At 47.3% G+C, this 20480-nt stretch overlaps 1 protein-coding gene and 1 long non-coding RNA gene across 4 annotated transcripts in view; one reads left to right on the top strand and one right to left on the bottom strand.

Moving 5' to 3' along the window:
* The first annotated feature begins 9 nt into the window (after positions 1-9).
* LOC121695333 lies at positions 10-2005 on the top strand. The gene is made up of 3 exons (XR_006026065.1): positions 10-85; positions 1128-1224; positions 1503-2005. It is a non-coding gene; the product is annotated as an uncharacterized LOC121695333 (long non-coding RNA).
* kiaa0319l (KIAA0319-like ortholog) overlaps positions 1996-20480 on the bottom strand; it is a 24925-nt gene continuing 6440 nt past the window's right edge. For all 3 annotated transcript variants that reach the window (XM_042076025.1, XM_042076024.1, XM_042076026.1), the window contains exons 7-22: positions 19812-19909; positions 19538-19625; positions 19189-19281; positions 18512-18644; positions 17062-17290; positions 16682-16805; positions 8768-8900; positions 8533-8681; positions 8243-8394; positions 6975-7113; positions 5862-6021; positions 5581-5723; positions 5251-5373; positions 4574-4664; positions 4023-4111; positions 1996-3737 (exon numbers count right to left, since the gene is read on the bottom strand). In XM_042076025.1, the coding sequence (XP_041931959.1) occupies positions 3532-3737; positions 4023-4111; positions 4574-4664; positions 5251-5373; positions 5581-5723; positions 5862-6021; positions 6975-7113; positions 8243-8394; positions 8533-8681; positions 8768-8900; positions 16682-16805; positions 17062-17290; positions 18512-18644; positions 19189-19281; positions 19538-19625; positions 19812-19909 (2150 nt within the window). In that variant the 3' untranslated portion in view covers positions 1996-3531. The remainder of the gene's footprint in view (positions 3738-4022; positions 4112-4573; positions 4665-5250; positions 5374-5580; positions 5724-5861; positions 6022-6974; positions 7114-8242; positions 8395-8532; positions 8682-8767; positions 8901-16681; positions 16806-17061; positions 17291-18511; positions 18645-19188; positions 19282-19537; positions 19626-19811; positions 19910-20480) is intronic.

The raw sequence follows: 20480 nt of genomic DNA on the forward strand, positions 1-20480 counted from the left end.
TTATATGGACTGGAGAGACAGAATAAGTGAAAAATGGGTGAATGAGGAAGACGGAGAGAATAGATGAAGCCCGTGGGATGTGTTGGTAATGTGCCTTGCTCTCAAGAAAGTCAACGGGTCTTGTTATTGTTTTACTCTCAACAGTATGACCACTGTAGGGCCACAGTAACTGCTATGTTCTGCTATGCACTGTGATCATGATCAGGTTGTGCTTAATGGAACAGGACAGTAAGGCTACTTAGCCTATTGCATTTAAAAAATTATTATTTCACCATGTCCATCACACCACTATCAAAACTACAAGTCTAGTCTAAACGTGTAGCCTAGTCTAAACACTGTTTAAACTATTATTTTTATCTCAAGCCTTACTCTTCCCATGTTTGATATGGTGTAGGCAGGTGTAGACTTTGATGGATTAGTTTAGTTACAGTTTGTTATAAATGAGATTAAATAACAAAACAAAACAAAAAACGTTATAATGTAAAAAACGTTATAATGTAGGGGAAATTAGTCATAACTGCCTTGGCCTACTGATTCAGCATCACACGTTTGTTTCAGAGTCCTAGCATATTTCTGTCCCAATACAATTCGGCTGTGCTTGCCTGAGCATGTCAGATACTGTTTTTGAAGCTGTTGATAAGGTGGAGACAGACAGGGAGGACACATGTAAGAGTCGGAGCATAAGAGCAAGAGAATAAGAATGGTATTAAGTGCTATAAGAACCCCAATCTCATTACAGCTAAGGATCTGAAGCAGGTCCCTCTAAGAATGTGTTTAAAGAGTGCGTGTGCGTGCCTACATACATGCTTTGCTTGCATGCACACACACACACACACACACACGCATCTGATTACTGCTGGAGAATCTGAAATAGGTCCCACCTACTGAGGGAATTAAAGCTGATTGCCTGAGTCTTACCCAGACACTACAGCTCACATAGCTGCAAACACAGACACAATTACAAAACAAATGTAGGCCTAGCTATGTCACACAGACAGGCAGGCAGGCACACACACACACACACAGGCACCCTCTCACACATTAGAATATGCCGCCATGACAATGTGCTGGTTATAACCTGGGTGAACCCAGACGAATCTCTTACTTAATTTAAAATTGCTTTGCAGGTCCATCTGGAAAAGATCCCATGGATACCAACTTCCAAACGTCCTGTTTTACTACTTCCAGGGGAGTAACCAGCAGAGAAATGAAATTTAAATTGGTGTATTGAAGAGTTAGCCTGGGTGTTCCCATGCTGCCTTGCGCGCGATTTGATTCACGCTGCTAAGGCAGCCTGGAGACCATGGAGCAAATTTTCGCCTGAGATAGGGAACCAATCACAGAACAGGGGGGAAAGCAAGACGATGATGAGCTATGCACAGACGCATTTGATAGACATCCGTGGCACCCAATAAACGGATCTGGGCATTTTTTTCAAATACGAGAAAATGAACGTTTGGTTCCCAGACCACGTCTCATTGAGAAGTGGTGGCGCTAGCCAGGCTATTGAAGAGTAGCAAAGACATCTCTCTTATAAGCTATTCTGGTTATACACTGCCTGGCAAAAAAAGAAAAAAAGAAAAAATCACCATTGGGGGCAAATGATCTGGGGTTGGTCAACTAGTCAAATCTATGCTCTGCAACATTATGTGGCAATACAAGGAAGTCACCTGAATGTACTTAATGGACAATGCTAAGACAATGTTTTTTTTCTCTTCCCTGATGGCAAGGGCATACTCCAGGATGACAATGCCAGTTCATAAGGTTTCAAATTGTGACAGAGTGGTTCAGGTAGAGTTATCATTTTTGTCCACCACAGAGTGCTGACCTCAACCCTAATGAGTCTTCGGGGTTGTGCTGGAGATCTTGGCAAAAAGATTAATGCAATTGATGCAATGGAATATTGTGTGCAAGCAATGTTTTGTTGACCGGGCAGTACATCCAAATTGAACTGACAACTGAACACACACAAAAAGTAAAAATAAAAAAGGTGAATGAAATACAATTTTAGTTTATTTTAATTTACAGTATCCAGTTGTATCATATCACAGGACAGTGAAAATCCTTCACTTGAGAAAAACAAAATAACGCAAAAAGAAACAATAAAATCCAAATGGAATCCCTTCATATTGTAGCCGTCATCTGCCTGTGTTCACAGTCACGTGCATACCAGAATCCCCTCTTGCTAGTTGCTAGGGAAGTTGCCACAGCTCTTTACATTCACAAACGAATCCCTTCACAAATCCCTCTCGGTCACTCCAGAATCCACCCAACAAAGGGTAAGACCAGAGGTCCAAATCTCAGCTCCCTAACAGACAGGGGCATCAAACAGTACTGCAGTGTTAGAAAGCCATTGGCACAGAGGTAAAACAGACAGACAGAGAACAATTCCCTTATGGATTCTCGTTTCTATTCCAGTTCTAGTGTGAGTGTTCCTGACACAGAAAGATTCCTAACGGAAACACTTACGAAGGACAAAAGTGCATCAGAGGTGATTGGATTGGCTGAGACTAAAAAGAGTTAAAACTGAGATGAGCAGTGGTTGTCCAAGCTTAAAACAGTGAGGGTGAGGAGGGGGGGGGGGGGGGGGGGGGAGCAGTGGTCATTCGGGCTGACTCTAGGAGCCAGAAGTCTGTGTTTAGGGGTGCCCTTTGACCTTTTGAGTTTACACGTCATTATCACTCTTGGACAGACTGTGGTCTGGAAGTGGGCAGTGATAGTCCAGTGTCATTCAACAAATGTCCAGTGTAGGGATGGGTCTCCAGACTAAATCACATTTACCCCCCTATTCTCTAATCAGCTCTCTACTTAGGATGGTCATCATCACTGGAGATCAACATATTTTGCTGGTGATCGAAGTGGCACAGGGCTGACCAATATAGCCTCATTCACAGGTGGGACACACTGCCGCAAAAGGCCATACAGACATCATCTGTTAGACACAGCAGAATATCACACACACAGTATATAACCACATGCAGACATTTCCTCTAAACAAAAATGCATTTAAAACCATCTCAATCTCATGCACAAACATTGTTGGTGGTTAGTTTTTTTGTTAAGACAATGTTCTGTGTCAACACTATTGCCACTGGCTTCAAGGAAGAGTTGGTGTTTGGTGGTGTGGGGGGGGGGGGGTTCAAGGCAGTGGATTTTGTCTGAAGACAGAGCCAGTTTTGTGGAAGTGAACTGGTGTATGCATGCTTGAGGTATGTGTACAGGTGCGGTACAGCGGTGTGTATGTGTGTATGCTACTTCTAGCATCTTGCTTCTCTGTGCTCCCCTTGGGTCACTCGTTCCGCAGTCTGAGGTTACAGGGGGCAGAGCAAGAATCTCCCAGACCTGGGGCATGGAGGAGCTGCCCCTGGCTCAGTGTGTGTGGGGGGGGGGGGGGGGGGTTAAGTGTGGGTGCAGCTTGGCGGTTGGGGGGTGGGGCTGGGCGAGGGGGGGTCAGCAGGAACCACGCCAAAGTCCAACCCTCCCTCAGAGTCAGCTGTATGGGGTCAGCATGTGTGGCTACGGCAGCCACTGCTATAGCAGCTCCTCCCTCTGCGACTTCTTGGCTCGGACAGGGCCCTGGCCGTTCCTCAGGGTTCCATTCTGCGGCCGCAGCAACTGGCCCCGCTCCCGTTCCCGCTCAGTCCAGGGCGTGACCCCCTGAGCGTCGTCACTGTCCAGCTCGGAGTCAGAGCGCATAAGCGCAGAGGAAGAGGGGGGAGGAGCCGCCTTGACCCGAACTGTGGGGGGTAAAGGGGGAGCGTGTTACTCTTATGTACATGATTATGTTTCCTGCACACTGATCAACAACTGTGCATCAGCTAAACTTTTAATTGTGCGGGTGTGTTAGTAAGTGCCTCACATGTAAAATATTAACAAGGAATTTAGCATCTATTTGGCTATGTAAATCATGTGTGTTGTGTTTGAGGGTTATTTATGTATGTTTGTGTGTGTGTGTGTGTGTGCTACAAAGAAGCACTCTGAATAGAATGTGTGTATAAATGTAAAAATATGCCTGTGGTTACCGGCTCTGGGTGCGTGCAGCTCTAAGGTATCCTGTTCATCGGCCTCCAGCATCTTATAACGACTCTTCCGCCGCACTCTGCTTTTACGTCTGTGTGGTAAAAATTAAGTATTAATCCACAAAGAGGCAAAAAGTAACAACAAGTCTGTCGTAGACAAAGTCTTGCCATTGTTTATAGGACTAAAACAGGATAAACAGGATATTCGTAATGGATTACATAAAATTAAAATAAAATAGCGGTCATGATAAAGAAAAACTGTCATTACTCCAGACTCCCTAAGGGAGGTTGACCTCCGAGGTCATAGACAAGAGAAACCTAAAATAACTGAGATCATCCTTGTAATGTCTACATTTCTTTAAAGTGTAGCCAGTTGGACAACAACAACCTGAGTAGGCATTCAACAACTTAAGTGTTGTCTAATCACTGGAAATTTCCCCACACCTGATCACGAACACCCACAGACAGGAAAATGTAATTAAAATATGCCACTCCTTTCTGTAAACTCGCTCTATATGTAAAACACAAGTAGAGTAGTAAAATGTCAAACTCACCTGCGACAACAACACACAATACCCCAAACCAGTGTTGCTATGGCAACTACAATCATGAATGCTGCTATTGTAACATATAGCACACTCCATTCTGAAAAGAAAAAAAAATATATATTTTTAATACATGCTACACAATACTTAACATAATAATTACATAACATAATAATGTGTATCCACCAATATACACATAATTATTGAATATTCAAAATCATAAAAACATCACACAGTTGTGTTATTAAACCACATAAGTGATGTCCTGTTTTGCTCATTACAGATGAGGATTTTTCTGTCAAAACAGCTATGCTAGGGGGAGCTGTGGTGCAAGCGGAGACCGCAGAGAATTCGAATCCAACCTATGGTAATTTCCCGATCCCACCCCACCTCTTTATTCCATTCTCTTCCTGTCACCCTTCACTGTCCTGTCAGCCCAAATAAAAAAAGCTAGGCTAATAACAGCTATATAGAGGTTAACTGAATGGATTTCAGAATAAGGCCTTCTCTACCTTTAGCCCACATTGATGCTTGCTGACACTGAACCTCACTGTAATGTTAAATTAGTCACTTGTCAATGATGAATATAAATGTACATTTGTTACCACTAACACTAAAACAAACCCAATACAAACACATCTCCCCACAAAACTAGGTATTGTATGCTATGTGAATGTGTGACTTACCACAGTTACTCTCGGCATCGCCAAGTTGTGTGCGGATGAAGTTCTCCATCCAGAAAGGGTGGCACACACACCTCCGTGTGAACGAGTCACACTCACCATGGTTCGAGCAATTCAGCTGGCAGACTGCAGGGAGAGCAAGATGGAAAGAGAGAAAAGAGAAAGGAAAAGAGAGAGAGAGAGAGAGAGAGAGAGAGAGAGAAGGAGAGAGGGCCCCAGTCATATTGCATTCCTCACAGACATGTAACACTGGTGTTGTAGGACTGGCTCTCTATATCCATATCTGAATCTGACTGTGTCCATGATGAGCTCTGAGGCAGAAACGTTACTCACTGACGGTGTCAACCCGCCGGGCTTTGAAGATCAGGAAGTCATTCTTCTGCTTGTGGAGTTTGTTCCGCAGACCCATGGCAACGCTGTGCCCAGAGAGGGGTGGGCGACCCGGACCCCCGGACACCAGAAACACCAACCGCGTGCTAGACGGATCACAGATACACACAGAGATACAAATACACACACGCAGACAATTAAAAAAATGAATCTGTCCATTAGTCTGGGATATAAGGGGAAAAAAACTAAAGAAGAGAGTGTTAGAGGAAAGGGGATGTAGTTACCTGAGCTCATTGTAGGCGCTTATCTCTCTGACAATGATGTCACTGTCGAGCACACCCAATAGCACCCCGACCTGCCGCAGCAGCATTTCTCGCTGGCGGTGGGTCACATGAGACACACACACCTCTAGCAGCAGCTCGACCAGGTCATGCTGCCACATATCTACACACACACACACACACACACACACACACACACACACACGAGTGTAAACACATCTGATTGTATCAGATGTCTGACAAAGGAGGGATGAAGACTGACACTGCCTTAACCTATGAGCCTTTATAAAGTAATGTTAATATTTTAAATAAAAATATACACCTCTTTACTCTGATAGAAAGGAATATTTTTTTCTTACAGATTACCCTTTCCTTAAACTACTGAGTAAGCAATAACATTTCCAACACATTTAGCTTAGCTAAAGCTTTCAAGCCAATTCCAGGTACAGGTAACCTAAAGGGCCGTTCACACCAAGAATGATATCCATAACGAAAACTATAAAAAAAATATAGTTCTTGTTAATATGAATGATTACAAACTATAAAGATAACGACATGAAGAACGATATCATTGGGGATCACTTTCAGAGCGATTTTGAGAACGATAAAAAGCTAACAGCCAATCAAACCCATCACATTTTAGCTATCACATTCAGTAACACAAGGAGACTTTGCTTATCGTTGGTCAGTCTGGACACTTTTATCATTATGGTTATAGTTATCGTTCCTCGTGTGAACTCACTCATAGAGCCACAATAACTGAATGAATGCACACATGAGCTGCAGCGGAATCTGTTGACTCTAAACAATTTGGTTTCTGGTCCACAGTCATTTTCTACCATTTTGACAATATATTAGAATGTAGTATTTAAACTTACAAATACAAATTAATACTCTAATTGCATCACTTACACATGACAACATCATTCTAACAGACCGCTGCACACTCATTGAACCCTCTCACAGGTGGTAGTCAGTCAACTGTGTTAGACAAATGTATATACAAACACTCACAAGCAACCATTCTCTGCCACTGATTCATTGAGGTCATGACAATGTGCTCATTTGCATAAACACACAGTCAGCACTTTGACCCTTGTGACCTGGGTGACTGACCTGGTTTGACCTCCACGCTGCCGTGATCTGTGCTGCTTTGACCCTTGCTGTCAGTCACGGTCAGGGTGAAGGTGTACTTCCCCTCCACCAGGTTCCCGAGCAACAGCACTGCCTGGTGGTCGGAGTTATTGAGCACGTCCTACAGGGGCAGAATAGGACGGGTCAGTTTGTGTTCAGCGTTTCCCATACATTGACTTATTTGTGGCGGCCCACCACAATATCAACATTGACCACCACACAATGATTTTTCCAGGTTGTACTAAATTGTGCTTAAATCCGGTTAGCATCATAACCCACGCTGCGCTAATTTGTTAAAAACTGTTCTATTCAAGTTAATTCTGCAAACATGCCACCACAAATAGAATTGAATTCTGTGGTAAACACTGGTGTGGTCACCCCACCGCTCCATTGCAATTTTCATATGCTCCAGGGGGGAAACGAAATAGTCTGATCCCCTGGCCGCGGCTGAAGTGCCCTTGAGCAAGGCACCTAACCCCTCACTGCTCCCCGAGCGCCGCTGTTGATGCAGGCAGCTCACTGCGCCGGGATTAGTGTGTGCTTCACCTCACTGTGTGTTCACTGTGTGCTGAGTGTGTTTCACTAATTCACGGATTGGGTTAAATGCAGAGACCAAATTTCCCTCACGGGATCAAAAAAGTATATATATACTTATACTTAAAATGGCTCTCCTCTTCAAAACTCGTCTCACTCATCATTAGCAGTCTCCTTAAACTACCCTTGCTGTCAAATAACTCTCAAGAAATACCAGACACTAAAAATCAGTTATTAATCCTCAATAATCTGATGTGAAACAAATCAATCACAATTTCAATATTAGATCACAGACAGACCCTAATCCTAATCCCCACTGATGTGATTCTTATATGTGTTACGAGAGAATTCAAAAGTGAAACAGCTGTATACTATAACGTGTTACTAGGAATACTAATGAGGAAATGAACACACAGAGAATAGATACTGGTTGTTCTTGCTCTTTCTACATCCTCTCAATCCCCCGATCTCAATCGGAGGGACTGCATTGAGCTACATGACTCAGCTCCCAGTAACAGTACCATGAGACTTTAGTGTGTCAAAGCCCCTGAGTGCCATTGGTGGATGTATCCAACAGGAGTGTTCATGTATGATTGACAACCAAAGAGAAGTGGCATCATGTTAATGAACTGTTACTGTTATAGGAGGGGCTTGGTTGGTTCAGGTCATGTGACTGGTAAGTGTAATGCCGTGCTGTGTTATGATTGGCTGCTGACCCCGGCCGCTGGGCTGCTGTCGTCTCGGGTCCACAGGTAGGTGACGCCTCCTTTATCATCAGAGGATCTGGATCCATCCAGTATGGCAGTTCGCACCGGGAGGGAGACAGCGGCACTGGACAGAACTTTTGCAACTGGAGATTTGTCCACCTCTGCAGGAGTAAAGTTACGGATAAGATGAATGCACACACACACAGACAGTACACACATGCCTAAACACATGCAGCAGACAGCAGACTGAATAAAAACATACACCCTCACACACTCTTGGGCAAAAATGTTTGCGTTACCTTCTCGGACGATGACGTTGACGGTGTCGGAACTCTTCAAGTTCCTCTCGTCCGTGACGGTCAGGGTGAAGTCATACACACCCACTTGCAGACCGGTCACCGTGGCAACTGCACTGTCTGCATTCTCAATCTTCACCCCATCTGGCCCCCTGAGGAAGACATCAAGGCATATCTTGTGAGTGTGTGTGTGTGTGTGTGTTTATTGTTGTATGTTTGTGCGAGTGTCTCCACTCACTTTGTCTGTCTCCAGTGGTAAGTGGCAATCTTCTGGTCATCGCTGCTCTTGCTGCCATCCAGTGTGGTGTGGTCCACTGGGAGGGTCAGCTCCTTCTCTGGGCCTGCGTTGGCCTCCGGAGGCTTATTATTCTCTGAGAGAAAAAAAAACACACCAACATGTATTTACTGTTTAAGGTGTGGGTTTTTGAACATTCTAACATAAGATTCCGTTCCGCAACAATTGAAGGTTCTAAAATTCTATGTTGAATTCATTGAAGCCAGATATTCTTTAGAACGTTCATTTTCCAACATTCAGAGCCATATAAAAGGTACCTGGTGATTGGTTAGGTGCCTTGCTCAAGGGCACTTCAGCCGTGTCTACTGGTCGAGGTTCGAACCGGCAACCCTCCGGTTGCAAGTCCGAAGCGCTAACCAGTAGGCCACGGCTGCCCCAGTTAGCAGAAAGCTGAGAAAAGTTTGGTCTTAAGTATAGTTTTAAAACTGGCTACAGTTGGGGCAACTTCTCCTGGGTAGAAATGGTGATGGGTATTCTGAGGAGGTGGGGTGCGGTGTTTGTTCTGCTATTCTATATACATTCTAGCAGTGTCCGGTTCGGCACGCCTCTGTTTCAGCTTGTGCAGAGTGTTTTGGTTTAGCCGAGTTGTTGATGTCTTGTTCCGTCTGTACGGCTACTGAGCGCTTATCAGAGGGTCGGCTCAAGGTCGGAGGAAAAAAGTCTGGGTGATGGAGAGAGAGGCGATATCTTCTCGGACATACAGCTGCTCTTTGTAAATGTGATATGCTCCAACATGCACAATGATGCGATAGTTTTACATTTTGACACCGTTTCTGCAAGTCTCTTTTTTTGTCTCAGACACGGATGCATTTGGAAGACAGCATACAATCATCCTTTCCCCATCTATATGTATCATAGCAGAGTCGCCTAGAACAGTGGTTCTATTTCATTTTTACTGACCAGCACCTGGATGTCCATCACATACGCACGTAGGTCGAGTGTTTGTACCAACAAAGTCACCTGTGACCGGGGTGACGTATGACGCGGTGTCATGCACTTAAGGTGCTTTCACCCCGGAAGTGACCTCTTGTCATCTTCTCGTATGGACGTAGGTGTTTCGAGTCTTGTAACCCTTACGGGTTGGAGCTGCGTTTTTGCCCTCTTAAGACTGCGATTGCTGTACATTTCATCAAGGTAAGTGCTTGGGTTTATAATTTGTTGGCGTGTCCACGAGTGGTTTCGCTCTAGGTTGACGTCGAAGGAAATTTGCCCTCTCGTTAACTGTTAGCTGGCTTAGCCTAGGATATCGGTGGCCTCGCCGGCATTCCTAGGAGCCTCCGACCAGATTTTCGCAGGCTACTAGCCTACGAAAATCTAGGCTACTATCTGAACTTGTATTGAACTCGAGACGGGGTTCAGTTATTTCATTTGGCTAACGTTAGCCCAGCATTATTGCTGATCTTCTGTGCTTTGAATGACACTAGGTGTCTTGTATTTTGTGTTGGTTTAAATATACCTTAGCGATTGTGGATAGCGGTAACTCGCTTTCATTCTTCAAGTCAGCTTTGGGTTCCTTAATAGACAGCGTTTGTTGGCTGTTTGATTAAAATTTCAGTTTGTGTTTTTTCGCTTGTAACTGTAGTCATTCGTGCTGCAACGAGTGCATTTCGCTCTATGCGCAGCTGGACTGGGCTGAGTGCCCATTGTCAATAACGTTGACCTTGTTTATTTACATAATTACGGCATGTTTATGGTGTGCGCCGAGTGCTCGGCCTCCCTGGAGCCTGATGACGGTCACGACTGCTGCCCCCGTTGCCTTGGTGTAGACCACCTTAGACAAGGGCTGACTGAGAGACTGTTGTTGTTTGAGTTTAGCTGCCCGCGCCGCCAGACTGGCCGAACTAGAGGGAGCTGCAGGATCTCCATTGGCCTGTGCACAGGCGGATCCTGGCCTGTCCCCTAGATTACAGAGACGCAGACAAGCAAGCGTGCTAGACCTACAGACGGGGGAGTGCTCCTAAGCGCACTAAGTCAGACCCCTTGGCCCAGAAAGTGGATTTTTTGGCGTCGGAATTCGCTCAGATAAAGGCACTACTGGAGGGTTTGCAGTGTCCTGATGTACAGCCAGCTAGCAGTTCCGCTACAAGTGCTTCAACACACGACCCACCGCCCCCTGTACTGTCCCCAGCAGTAAGTGTCTCTGAGGATGATGTGCTTTCCATCAGAGCCTCGGAGAGTCTAAGGACGGTGGATGAGTGGGCTGGGGACGTGGCAGAGCTGGTATCTTACGGCTCTGACTCCAACTCCCTAGAGGATTGTGGTTCTCTGGGTAGCACGGGTGCTGGTCCGGCTCTGGGGCTAAGGCCAGCAATACAGTTAGCACTAGCACGTCTAGGGGTGGATGCACCACCCGCGGAGGCAGATGCGCAAAGTGCTTTTTTCAGGCAGACCCCGACTGCAACTACATTGTGTGTCCCGCCTTCAGCCCCCTTTATGGAAGAGCTACAGCGATGTTGGGCAGACCCAAGGCGTTTTTCCCATCTCCCTAGTGATTGTAGGGCACTAGCTAATATGCAGGGCGCATCCAGCTGTGGCCTCGACAAGATGCCTAGTATAGAACCCGCATTGGCGGGCTTGATCCTCTCGCCTGATGAGGCGTTGAGACCAGACGTGCGCTGCCCATGGCCACAATGTCGCCTGACGGACGACCTGCTCGGGAAGAGTTATGACGCGGTGGCACGGATGGCACGTATAGGAAATTCTATGTCCCATCTTGTTTTAGCCCTCTCCCAGATCCTCCAGTCTCCTGGGGTCGACCCATCAGCGCAAACCCTCAGTGAAGCCTCGCTGCGGGCATTTGCCTATATGTCAAGGGAACTCGGGCGGGTGATGTCTTCCCTCACACTCGCGCGGCGTCAGGTATGGCTTGCCCAGTCTTCACTGTCTGAGCCCAGCAGGAAGGTCCTCCGTTCTCTGCCGGTTGTGCCGGAACAGCTGTTCGGACCTGCGGCGCAGCAGGCCCTGGAACGCGGTTTGCAGGTGACACAGGTCAGGCAACAATTTGCCAGTTTACACCACACACCTGTTCACCGGCAGAGACCCTACTCAGGGACTGACAGGGCCCAAGTGATATCACGGCCTGTGTCTCAGTCAAGGCCACCTCCACCAGGGGGATTTCGCAGGCCCGTCACTAGACAGACCACTCGTCCGGCACAGCAGGACACAACATATGGCCGCCGCCCCTCCAGGAGCCGGAGGGGCCGAGCGGGTAAGCAGTGACAGCTTCGTCCCGGCGGTCGGTTGCTTCACCAGCCAACAGCTCTAACAGCACTAACATCAGACCCCTGGGTGCTGGTCACCCTATCAGAGGGCTACATCATTCAGTTCAAACGCCGACCGCCAAGGTTCACAGGGGTCAAGATGACAACGGTAAGGGACGAGGAGGTCAGGGCCCTTCTAGACAAAGGAGCAATAGAGCCCGTAGAGCCATGTTCACTGAACAGTGGCTTCTACTCCACGTATTTCATAATCCCAAAAAAAGGGGGTGGACTTCGCCCCATATTGGATCTCAGGTCGTTAAACAAATACCTCAAGACCTTAAAATTTCATATGTTGCGCACAGCAGACGTCCTCCAGACCATCGGGAAAGACGTCTGGTTCACGAAAATCGATCTCAAGGATGCCTATTTTCACATACCAATTGCACCACATCACCAGCAGTTCCTGCGCTTTGCGTTCGAGGGAAGGGCCTACCAGTTCAGGGTCCTCCCCTTTGGAATATCACTGGCCCCTCGGATTTTCACAAGATTCGCGGCAGCAGCACTGGCACCACTACAGAACACAGGTATGCTCATCCTCTCGTACCTGGACGATTGGTTGGTAGTGTCTCAGACGGAGTCAGATTCACTCAGGGACCTAGCTCGGTTGATCTCACTCAGGCAGGTTAGGACTCAAGATAAATCTCGAGAAGAGTACGTTGACACCCAGTCAGCGTATAGTCTTCATTGGTATCCAGTTGGATTCTCGCAGGAGACAGGCAACCCCATCTCCCCAGCGGGTGAACGACATCCTCAGTCGGGCAGGACAGTTCAGGAGAGGCCAAGTGCGAACCTTCAGTTCCTTCCAGGTACTACTGGGCACACTCACGCCAGCTACTGCCGTTGTCCACCCAGGTCTCCTCTTGTTGAGACCACTCCAGATGTGGATCAACAGACTGGGGTTGGATCCAAGAGCCGACAGGCACAAGCTGGTGAGAGTCACTGCCAGGTGTATTCAGTGCATGCGACCGTGGAAGAGCCGGGCATACTTGACTCAGGGGGTTCCCCTTGGTGCCATACCCTCCCGCAGGGAGGTCGTAACGACCGACGCTTCTTTGACAGGTTGGGGTGCTGTTTGGCAGTGCAGGGCTGTTCGCGGCTCGTGGGACCCCCAACAGCAGCGCCGACACATAAATGTGTTGGAGCTTCAGGCGGTTCTCCTTGCCCTCAGGCACTTCTTTCCTGTGCTGTCGGGGAGGCATGTGCTTGTGAGGACCGACAACACAGCAGTGGTTTACCTCATAAACCATCAGGGGAGTACAAGGTCTCAGTCATCCCTGAGACTAGTTCGCCAGTTGCTGTCCTGGGCCTACACCCACTTGCTGAGCCTGAGGGCAATGCATATAGCGGGCATTCGGAACACAGCAGCAGACTTCTTGTCCCGACAGAGCTCTCATCCTGGGGAGTGGAGGCTGCACCCGGAGGTGGTGCAGACCATCTGGCAGCGGTACGGCAGAGCAGAGGTGGATCTTTTCGCCTCCCAAGGCTTTACACACTGCCCCCTATGGTTTTCCCTGGAAGAGGCAACGAGCCCCTTAGGCCGGGATGCGCTGGCACACGAGTGGCCCCAGCAGATTTTGTACGCATTTTCCCCACTTCCACTGATTTGTGCCATTCTCCACAGGATCTCCCTGGAGGGCCACACGGTGCTGCTGATAGCCCCCAGATGGCCCGGGAGGATGTGGTTCCCAGTGTTGCACGGGCTGTTGGTCGGACGCCCTTGGCGCCTCCCCATTCGTGCGGACCTCCTCTCACAACTGGGGGGACGGATCTGGCACCCGAATCCAGCGCGCCTACAGTTATGGGTATGGCCACTGAGGGGCCTGAGCCTCTGCTAGGTGCTTGCGACCCAGCAGTTGTTTATACCATCAACAACTCGCGGGCGGCTTCCACTAATGCACTAATGTGGAACAGGTGGAAGCTCTTCGTGGAATGGTGCCGGGCCCGCGGGGAGGAACCAACCAGTTGTCCAGTACCGACAATTCTCGGATTCTTGCAGTCTCGTTTCGACAGGGGCCTGGCTGCAGCCACCATCCGGGTTTATGCCGCGGCAATATCTGCCAGCCACAACAAGGTGGATGGCGTCACCGTGGGCTCCCACACACTGGTGACGCGTTTCCTGAGGGGGACACAGCGACTCAGGCCGCCACAGCGGAGCCAGACGCCTTCCTGGGACCTACCATTGGTGTTGGAGGCGCTGTGCCGGCACCCATTTGAACCTCTTGAGAACACAGAGGATAAATGGGTATCGTTAACCCTTAAAGGAGTACCGTCACACCGGTGTGACGGGAATGTTGAGAAATGAACGTTCTAAAGAATATCTGGGTTCATTGAATTCAACATAGAATTTTAGAACCTTCAATTGTTGCGGAACTTAGAACGTTCAAAGACCTACACCTTTAAGGGTTAAAGACTGCCTTTCTGTTGGCCATGGCATCAGCAAAGAGGGTGGGGGAGTTACACGCTCTATCAATCAGCCGTGAGTGCCTCCAATGGGCCCCGGGAGAAACGGGGGTCACATTGTGGCCTAACCCATCCTTTTTACCGAAGACTTTCTCCTCTTCGTTTGTAAATCAACCCCTCCATTTAGCCGCGTTTGATCCTCCAACTGGGGAGGATGGACAGCAGGGGGACACAGCCTTGCTGTGCCCAGTCCGGGCTCTAAGGGCATATATTCAGTCAACCACTGGATTCCGGCGGTCGGAATCACTTTTTGTCTGCCATTCAGGGCCAAGACGGGGCCAGGCATTGTCAAAACAACGACTGTCCGGGTGGATTGTCGAGGCTATCTACAAGGCCTATGACCGCAGGGGCCTACCAATCCCAGCCTCCGTCCACGGCCACTCAACCCGGAGTGTGGCGACATCATGGGCGGCCCTAAGGGGGGTGCCGCTGTCCGACATTTGTGCGGCGGCATCATGGGCATCATCTTGCACATTCGCAAGATTCTACAGAGTTAACGTGGCTGCAAGTAACCCGCTAGTCACCGCTACTCTCTTAAGCCATTAGGTGGTCGAAAAGGTAAGTTCTCCTCCTCGTGACCTTGTTGGTATGTGTCATCCAGGTGCTGAAAGCACCGCCTCTGGCGGTCAGTAGAAATGAAATAGAACGATGGTTACGTATGTAACCGCGGTTCTATGAATTTCGGCTTACCGCCAGAGCTTGGCAGTCACTCGGAGGGGGGACGAGAAGATTGCCAAGAGGTCACTTCCTGGGTGAAAGCACCTTAAGTGCATGACGCCGCGTCATACGTCACCCCGGTCACAGGTGACTTTGTTGGTACAAACACTCGACCTACGTGCGTATGTGATGGACATCCAGGTGCTGAAAGCACCGGTCATCCGAAATTCATAGAACCGCGGTTACATACGTAACCATCGTTTTCAAAGTGGGGGCCGCGAGGTGGTGCCAGAGGGGCCTCAGCAAGTTGAATGGAAAAATAAAAGCAACAAATAAATACATTTGAAAAATACTATGCCATTATAATAATTTGTCGCATATCTGAACATTATATTTTCCATGATAATAACTGGGAATAATAGTAGAGTGATAGCTCTCATATAGCAGAAAGCCCAAAATGCAATTTTTACACACTGTATGCTCCATCGCGAAGTGCTTGTGGCTAAAATAATTATTAGATTAGCTTAATGTATTTTTACATTTGCCGTAGTATTGTCGATGGGTTTAGTAACACATCGAGGGGGTCCTTGTCCAGAACATAGTGGTATTTGGGGGGCCTTGTCGTGAGAAAGTTTGGGATCCCCTGGCCTAGAACGAGGGTTGTGGGATAAACAGGTGCCAAGTGCTGCTTCTTGTCTGTGCCAATCATTCTTGGAGTCCATTCCCTGGGAAGTTATTCTCTCATGTCTTGGAGGCATTCAAATCTGTTTGATAATCTTAGGGGCCAGTGGGTTTTCCTTAGAACCCCAAGCATTGTCTGGTCTGGCACTATTTCTGATATGAGGCATATATCTGGAAACATGAATTTACTGGTGTTGAGGTAATTATAGTTCCTTTTGTATTTTGTTTTTCAGGTCTGGCACCTTGCCTTTGCCAATGTTCTGTACTCACATTTGGCTTTGTTAAGTCAATGTATTCATCCGCTCTATTAGCAGTGATGTGTTGTCCGAGAAGATATCGCCTCTCTCTCCATCACCCAGACTTTTTTCCTCCGACCTTGAGCCGACCCTCTGATAAGCGCTCAGTAGCCGTACAGACGGAACAAGACATCAACAACTCGGCTAAACCAAAACACTCTGCACAAGCTGAAACAGAGGCGTGCCGAACCGGACACTGCTAGAATGACTGTGGAATGACTGTGCTTTTGCCCGTTGACTGGCTCATATAAAGCTGTTTTTTTTTCCCCAAAACTAACCACTGAAGTTCCAAGATAAAATGCACTGGTTTCACTATTTTTGATAACAAAAACTTCAATAAAAGAGAGAAAAAGAGTGGAAATTGCCAGAAAGGATGGATTAAGCAGGAGCAGTGCGAAAAGCATCCAACTTCCTTCAGTAGAAGAGGATGCAGCTAAGACATAAGTTGGTGTCTGTGTGTCTGGATGGCATGTCTGGTAGCTGAGAGGTGGGGAGGGACTCACCTGGCTGGACTATGACAGTGACCTCAGCCGTGTCCTGCTGCCCAGTTGAGTCGGTCACAGTGAGCTGGAAGGTGTAGTCGCCCTCTTGCAGGGCTGACAGCTGAAGGATGGGGGTGCGTACACCCTACAGACAGACAGACAACCCAATAACACATGACATTGTATCATATATACATAAACACTCTACATGTCAAAACTGTGCAGTATGATCGTGACTCTGATGCACCACGGAGTTGCCAAGAGACCATACAAATCTACTGAAATCATACAAAGGTTGGTCAATTAATTGGCAGCTTCAGCTCTGCTTTCATATAACCAAACTAAACTCTACTTGTACGTACGTACGTACAGACAGACAGACAATATGCCCAGTGACTGACCTGCATCTCCACCACCTTGCCCTTGCTATTGGGACTGAGGGACCACTCGTAGGCGAGTGGCTCGTGGTCATCCTTGCTCTGGTTGCCATAGAGTGTGACAGAGTTGCGGGGCAGGGTGATGACCTGGTTTGGACCAGCGTTGGCCACTGGCTTGTAGTCCATGGCCTTGTGGACCAGCAGCTTGGCCTGGGTTGAGCTCTGTGCACCGTCAGAGTCTGTCACCGTCAGACTGGATGAAGTGAGGTTGGGTGGGGGAAAAGGACACAAGTTAACACTTCCACATTTGACTCATCCGAAGAAACACACACACACACACACACACACACACACACACACACACACACACACACACACACACACACACACACACACACACACACACACACACACACACACACACACACACACACACACACACACACACACACACACACACACACACACACACACACACACACACACACGATTGCAGATAAGTAGCAAAACCATCAAAGCCTAAAAACTCTGTAGGAATGTCCAACTGTTCTACCACATTCATTACATATGAGGCAGAAATCTTTTTCTGTAATAGTTGAGTGTCGCAGACAGGAAATTCAAGGTTTAAGAAAAGGAACCACATGACTAACTGGTAAAACAAGTTGTCAAAGCACACTGATAGTCTGCAGATAAAGTGCAATGCAGACAACTGTAGGATTTGGACGAATACAGGATCTGACTTTCTCAGCCGTGATGACGATAACAGACTTAGATCTTGTACTAGTGTTTGGTGTTTAAAACTAAGTCGTTGTGGAACTTGTTGGTGTAGCAAGTGTGAATGCCTCCCGACTGCTGGCCCTTTTGTTTCTTGTTTTAGCTCCATCCATGGGTTGGCCCTATTGTCACGATACCTGAAGCCCTATTGTCACTGATACCCGATCAGGCTATCCGAGTCTGCTTCAGATATAGCAGGGCAGTGCATCCCCAGCAGTAACAACATTAATGGAACTTATTATACGGCTCTTCGCAATGCTAGTAGAACGTTCCATTGACTTGAATGGGATTTCCCAAAGTTCTACGGTAAAATGTTTTCATGTAATAGATAGATAGATAGATACTTTATTGATCCCCATTATTGATAAATGTAAAGACATGTCACGTAGAGTTTATTTTTTTGTTTTGGCAAGTAGCCGTATAATAAGCAGGATAATGTATAGAACGCCGGTCATTATCGGGAAAAAAAGTCCCTTCAGGACGAAACAAGACCCGGTTCGCCCTGTCAGGACTTGTCAGGACGCCGATAATGACCGGCGTTCTATACATTATCCCTTACATAAAACAATGTCCTTGCTTTGACAGCTGTCAACTAGCAATATCCTACAAGAACCGAGATAAAAATAGAACCCACTAAGGAGGTTTTGTGATGTGAGTGTAGTGAAGGAAGAGGTTTGAGAGTATAGACTATGAGACTTACCTGAAGGTGTAGTTCCCCGGGACCAGATTGGTGAGGGTGAGGATGTCTGTGTCAGCAGAGACCTTCTCCTCCCTGAGGGGACCCTTGACCTCCTCCCAGTGCCATTTGACGATGCGCTCATCATCCGTACTCTCTGCAGGGGGGGGGTCATAAGTCACAGGCAGGTCACTCATGCTGCGAGACTCAGGGCACAGTGCAGGACAACACAGAGTGTGCTGGGACATGTCCACTCACAACCACCCCATCACACACACGTCAGCATGTCATTATACAATTTTTCAGCGCGACAGTCAAGCAAAACACACACACACACACAGAGAGAGAGAGAGAGAGAGAGAGAGAGAGAGAGAGAGAGAGAGAGAGTAAAGAAAGTGGATATCTGTGTACATTCCCTCCTTCTCTAAACATCCTCAAATTTGAAACAATAAAGGTCTTAGGCAATCCCCGCCCTCTGCTGACAACAATAGGAAGGTGGGCCTAGTTTTTAAATATTTAACATGGAAGGTGTCTGTGTGTGTGTGTGTGTGTGTGTGTGTGTGTGTGTGTGTGTGTGTGTGTGTGTGTGTGTGTGTCAGTAAGGGTTTATGAGTGTTCAAATATTTCTATTTGCTGAAGCTGTTGCTGACAGCTACAGGTTAGTCCTGCTGAGGTCAGATGATAAGACACTGGTCACTTACGGCTGCCGTCTATAACTGTGGAGCTGGTCGGCAAGGAGATCTCCTGGAACTTTGGGGAAACCACAGCAACCGGCGGTTTATTGACACGGGGCTCTGAAGGTGTAGAAAGAAACACCAAAGTCTAGTTGACAACTGGCTAAAGATTATACATAGATACCGATGTCAAAATGAAGTGAATGTGAGTGTGTATCGCATATAAGAGCTACTATTTCTGCAATATGAGTCATGTGTGACGGTCACAAACTAATGCTGTGATTCATGTGTATGGGACAAGAATGGACGCAGGCAAACTAACACGATACACGTGTCCACAGCTTTAGTGTCTGCAGAGTAAGAGCCATGGCCTCACCTGGCTTGACCGTGACATTGACGTAGCCTTCGCCATGAGCTCCATCACCATCAACAATAACCTCAAATTCATAATGCCCCACCGTCAGCTGCAATGCACACACACAAACACAAACACAAACACAAACACAAACACACACACACACACAGAGGAGTAAAAGGAGAAGAATATGATACGATACAGAAAGATTCATGTGATATTTTTGTTTGCCATATTTATTATTACTGTTATAATTATTATTATTATTAACATGGAGGGAAGCCTGTGGCCGCACCTTGCTGAGCTTGAGGGTCTTGCCTCGTTTGCCCTCCATTTCTCCACTGTAGTCTTTGGGATGTGTCTTCAAGCGCCAGTCAAAGGTGTAGCTTGTGCCTGAGAGAGTGAGTGACAACGAGAAAGAGAAAAAGAAAGAAACAGAAACGCAGAAACAGATGACACTTAGTCATATCTGAAACTCCCCGGAGAGGAAAAAAAACACTTAAACTCAATCTACATGACAGCACACTAGACAGGCTAACTCATGAGACTGCCAGACGTTCTCTGGCATGTTAAAGGAGAATTCCGGTGTGATATTGACCTAAAGTGTATCGAAACATGATACCGAGTGTGAACGTATGTCTCATAGCCCATCTCGGCTTGTCCCCTGCACTCCAAAATCTGGCGCTAGTTAGCCGATGCTACCAACATCTTTTTCAATAGTGGTGCTTCGGCATCGGGCTAGCCATGCAAATAAATCACTGTTTTACACCCATTTACGAGGCTCAATGTATCTCCACACTTCATTGGTAGACTTCCGAGGGCCCTGACATTTAAAACGAGACATTGAGAACTTTGAAAAAGCACTGGTAGTTTACTTACAAGAAGATTTATACAGACAGTATCTTCACGAAGTTTAGCGTTTGCAGCCATCTTGAATTTAGTCACGATAAGTCGAGCAACGAGT

This window comes from Alosa sapidissima, chromosome 21 (genome assembly GCF_018492685.1).
Source record: "Alosa sapidissima isolate fAloSap1 chromosome 21, fAloSap1.pri, whole genome shotgun sequence".
Taxonomy (NCBI): domain Eukaryota; kingdom Metazoa; phylum Chordata; class Actinopteri; order Clupeiformes; family Clupeidae; genus Alosa; species Alosa sapidissima.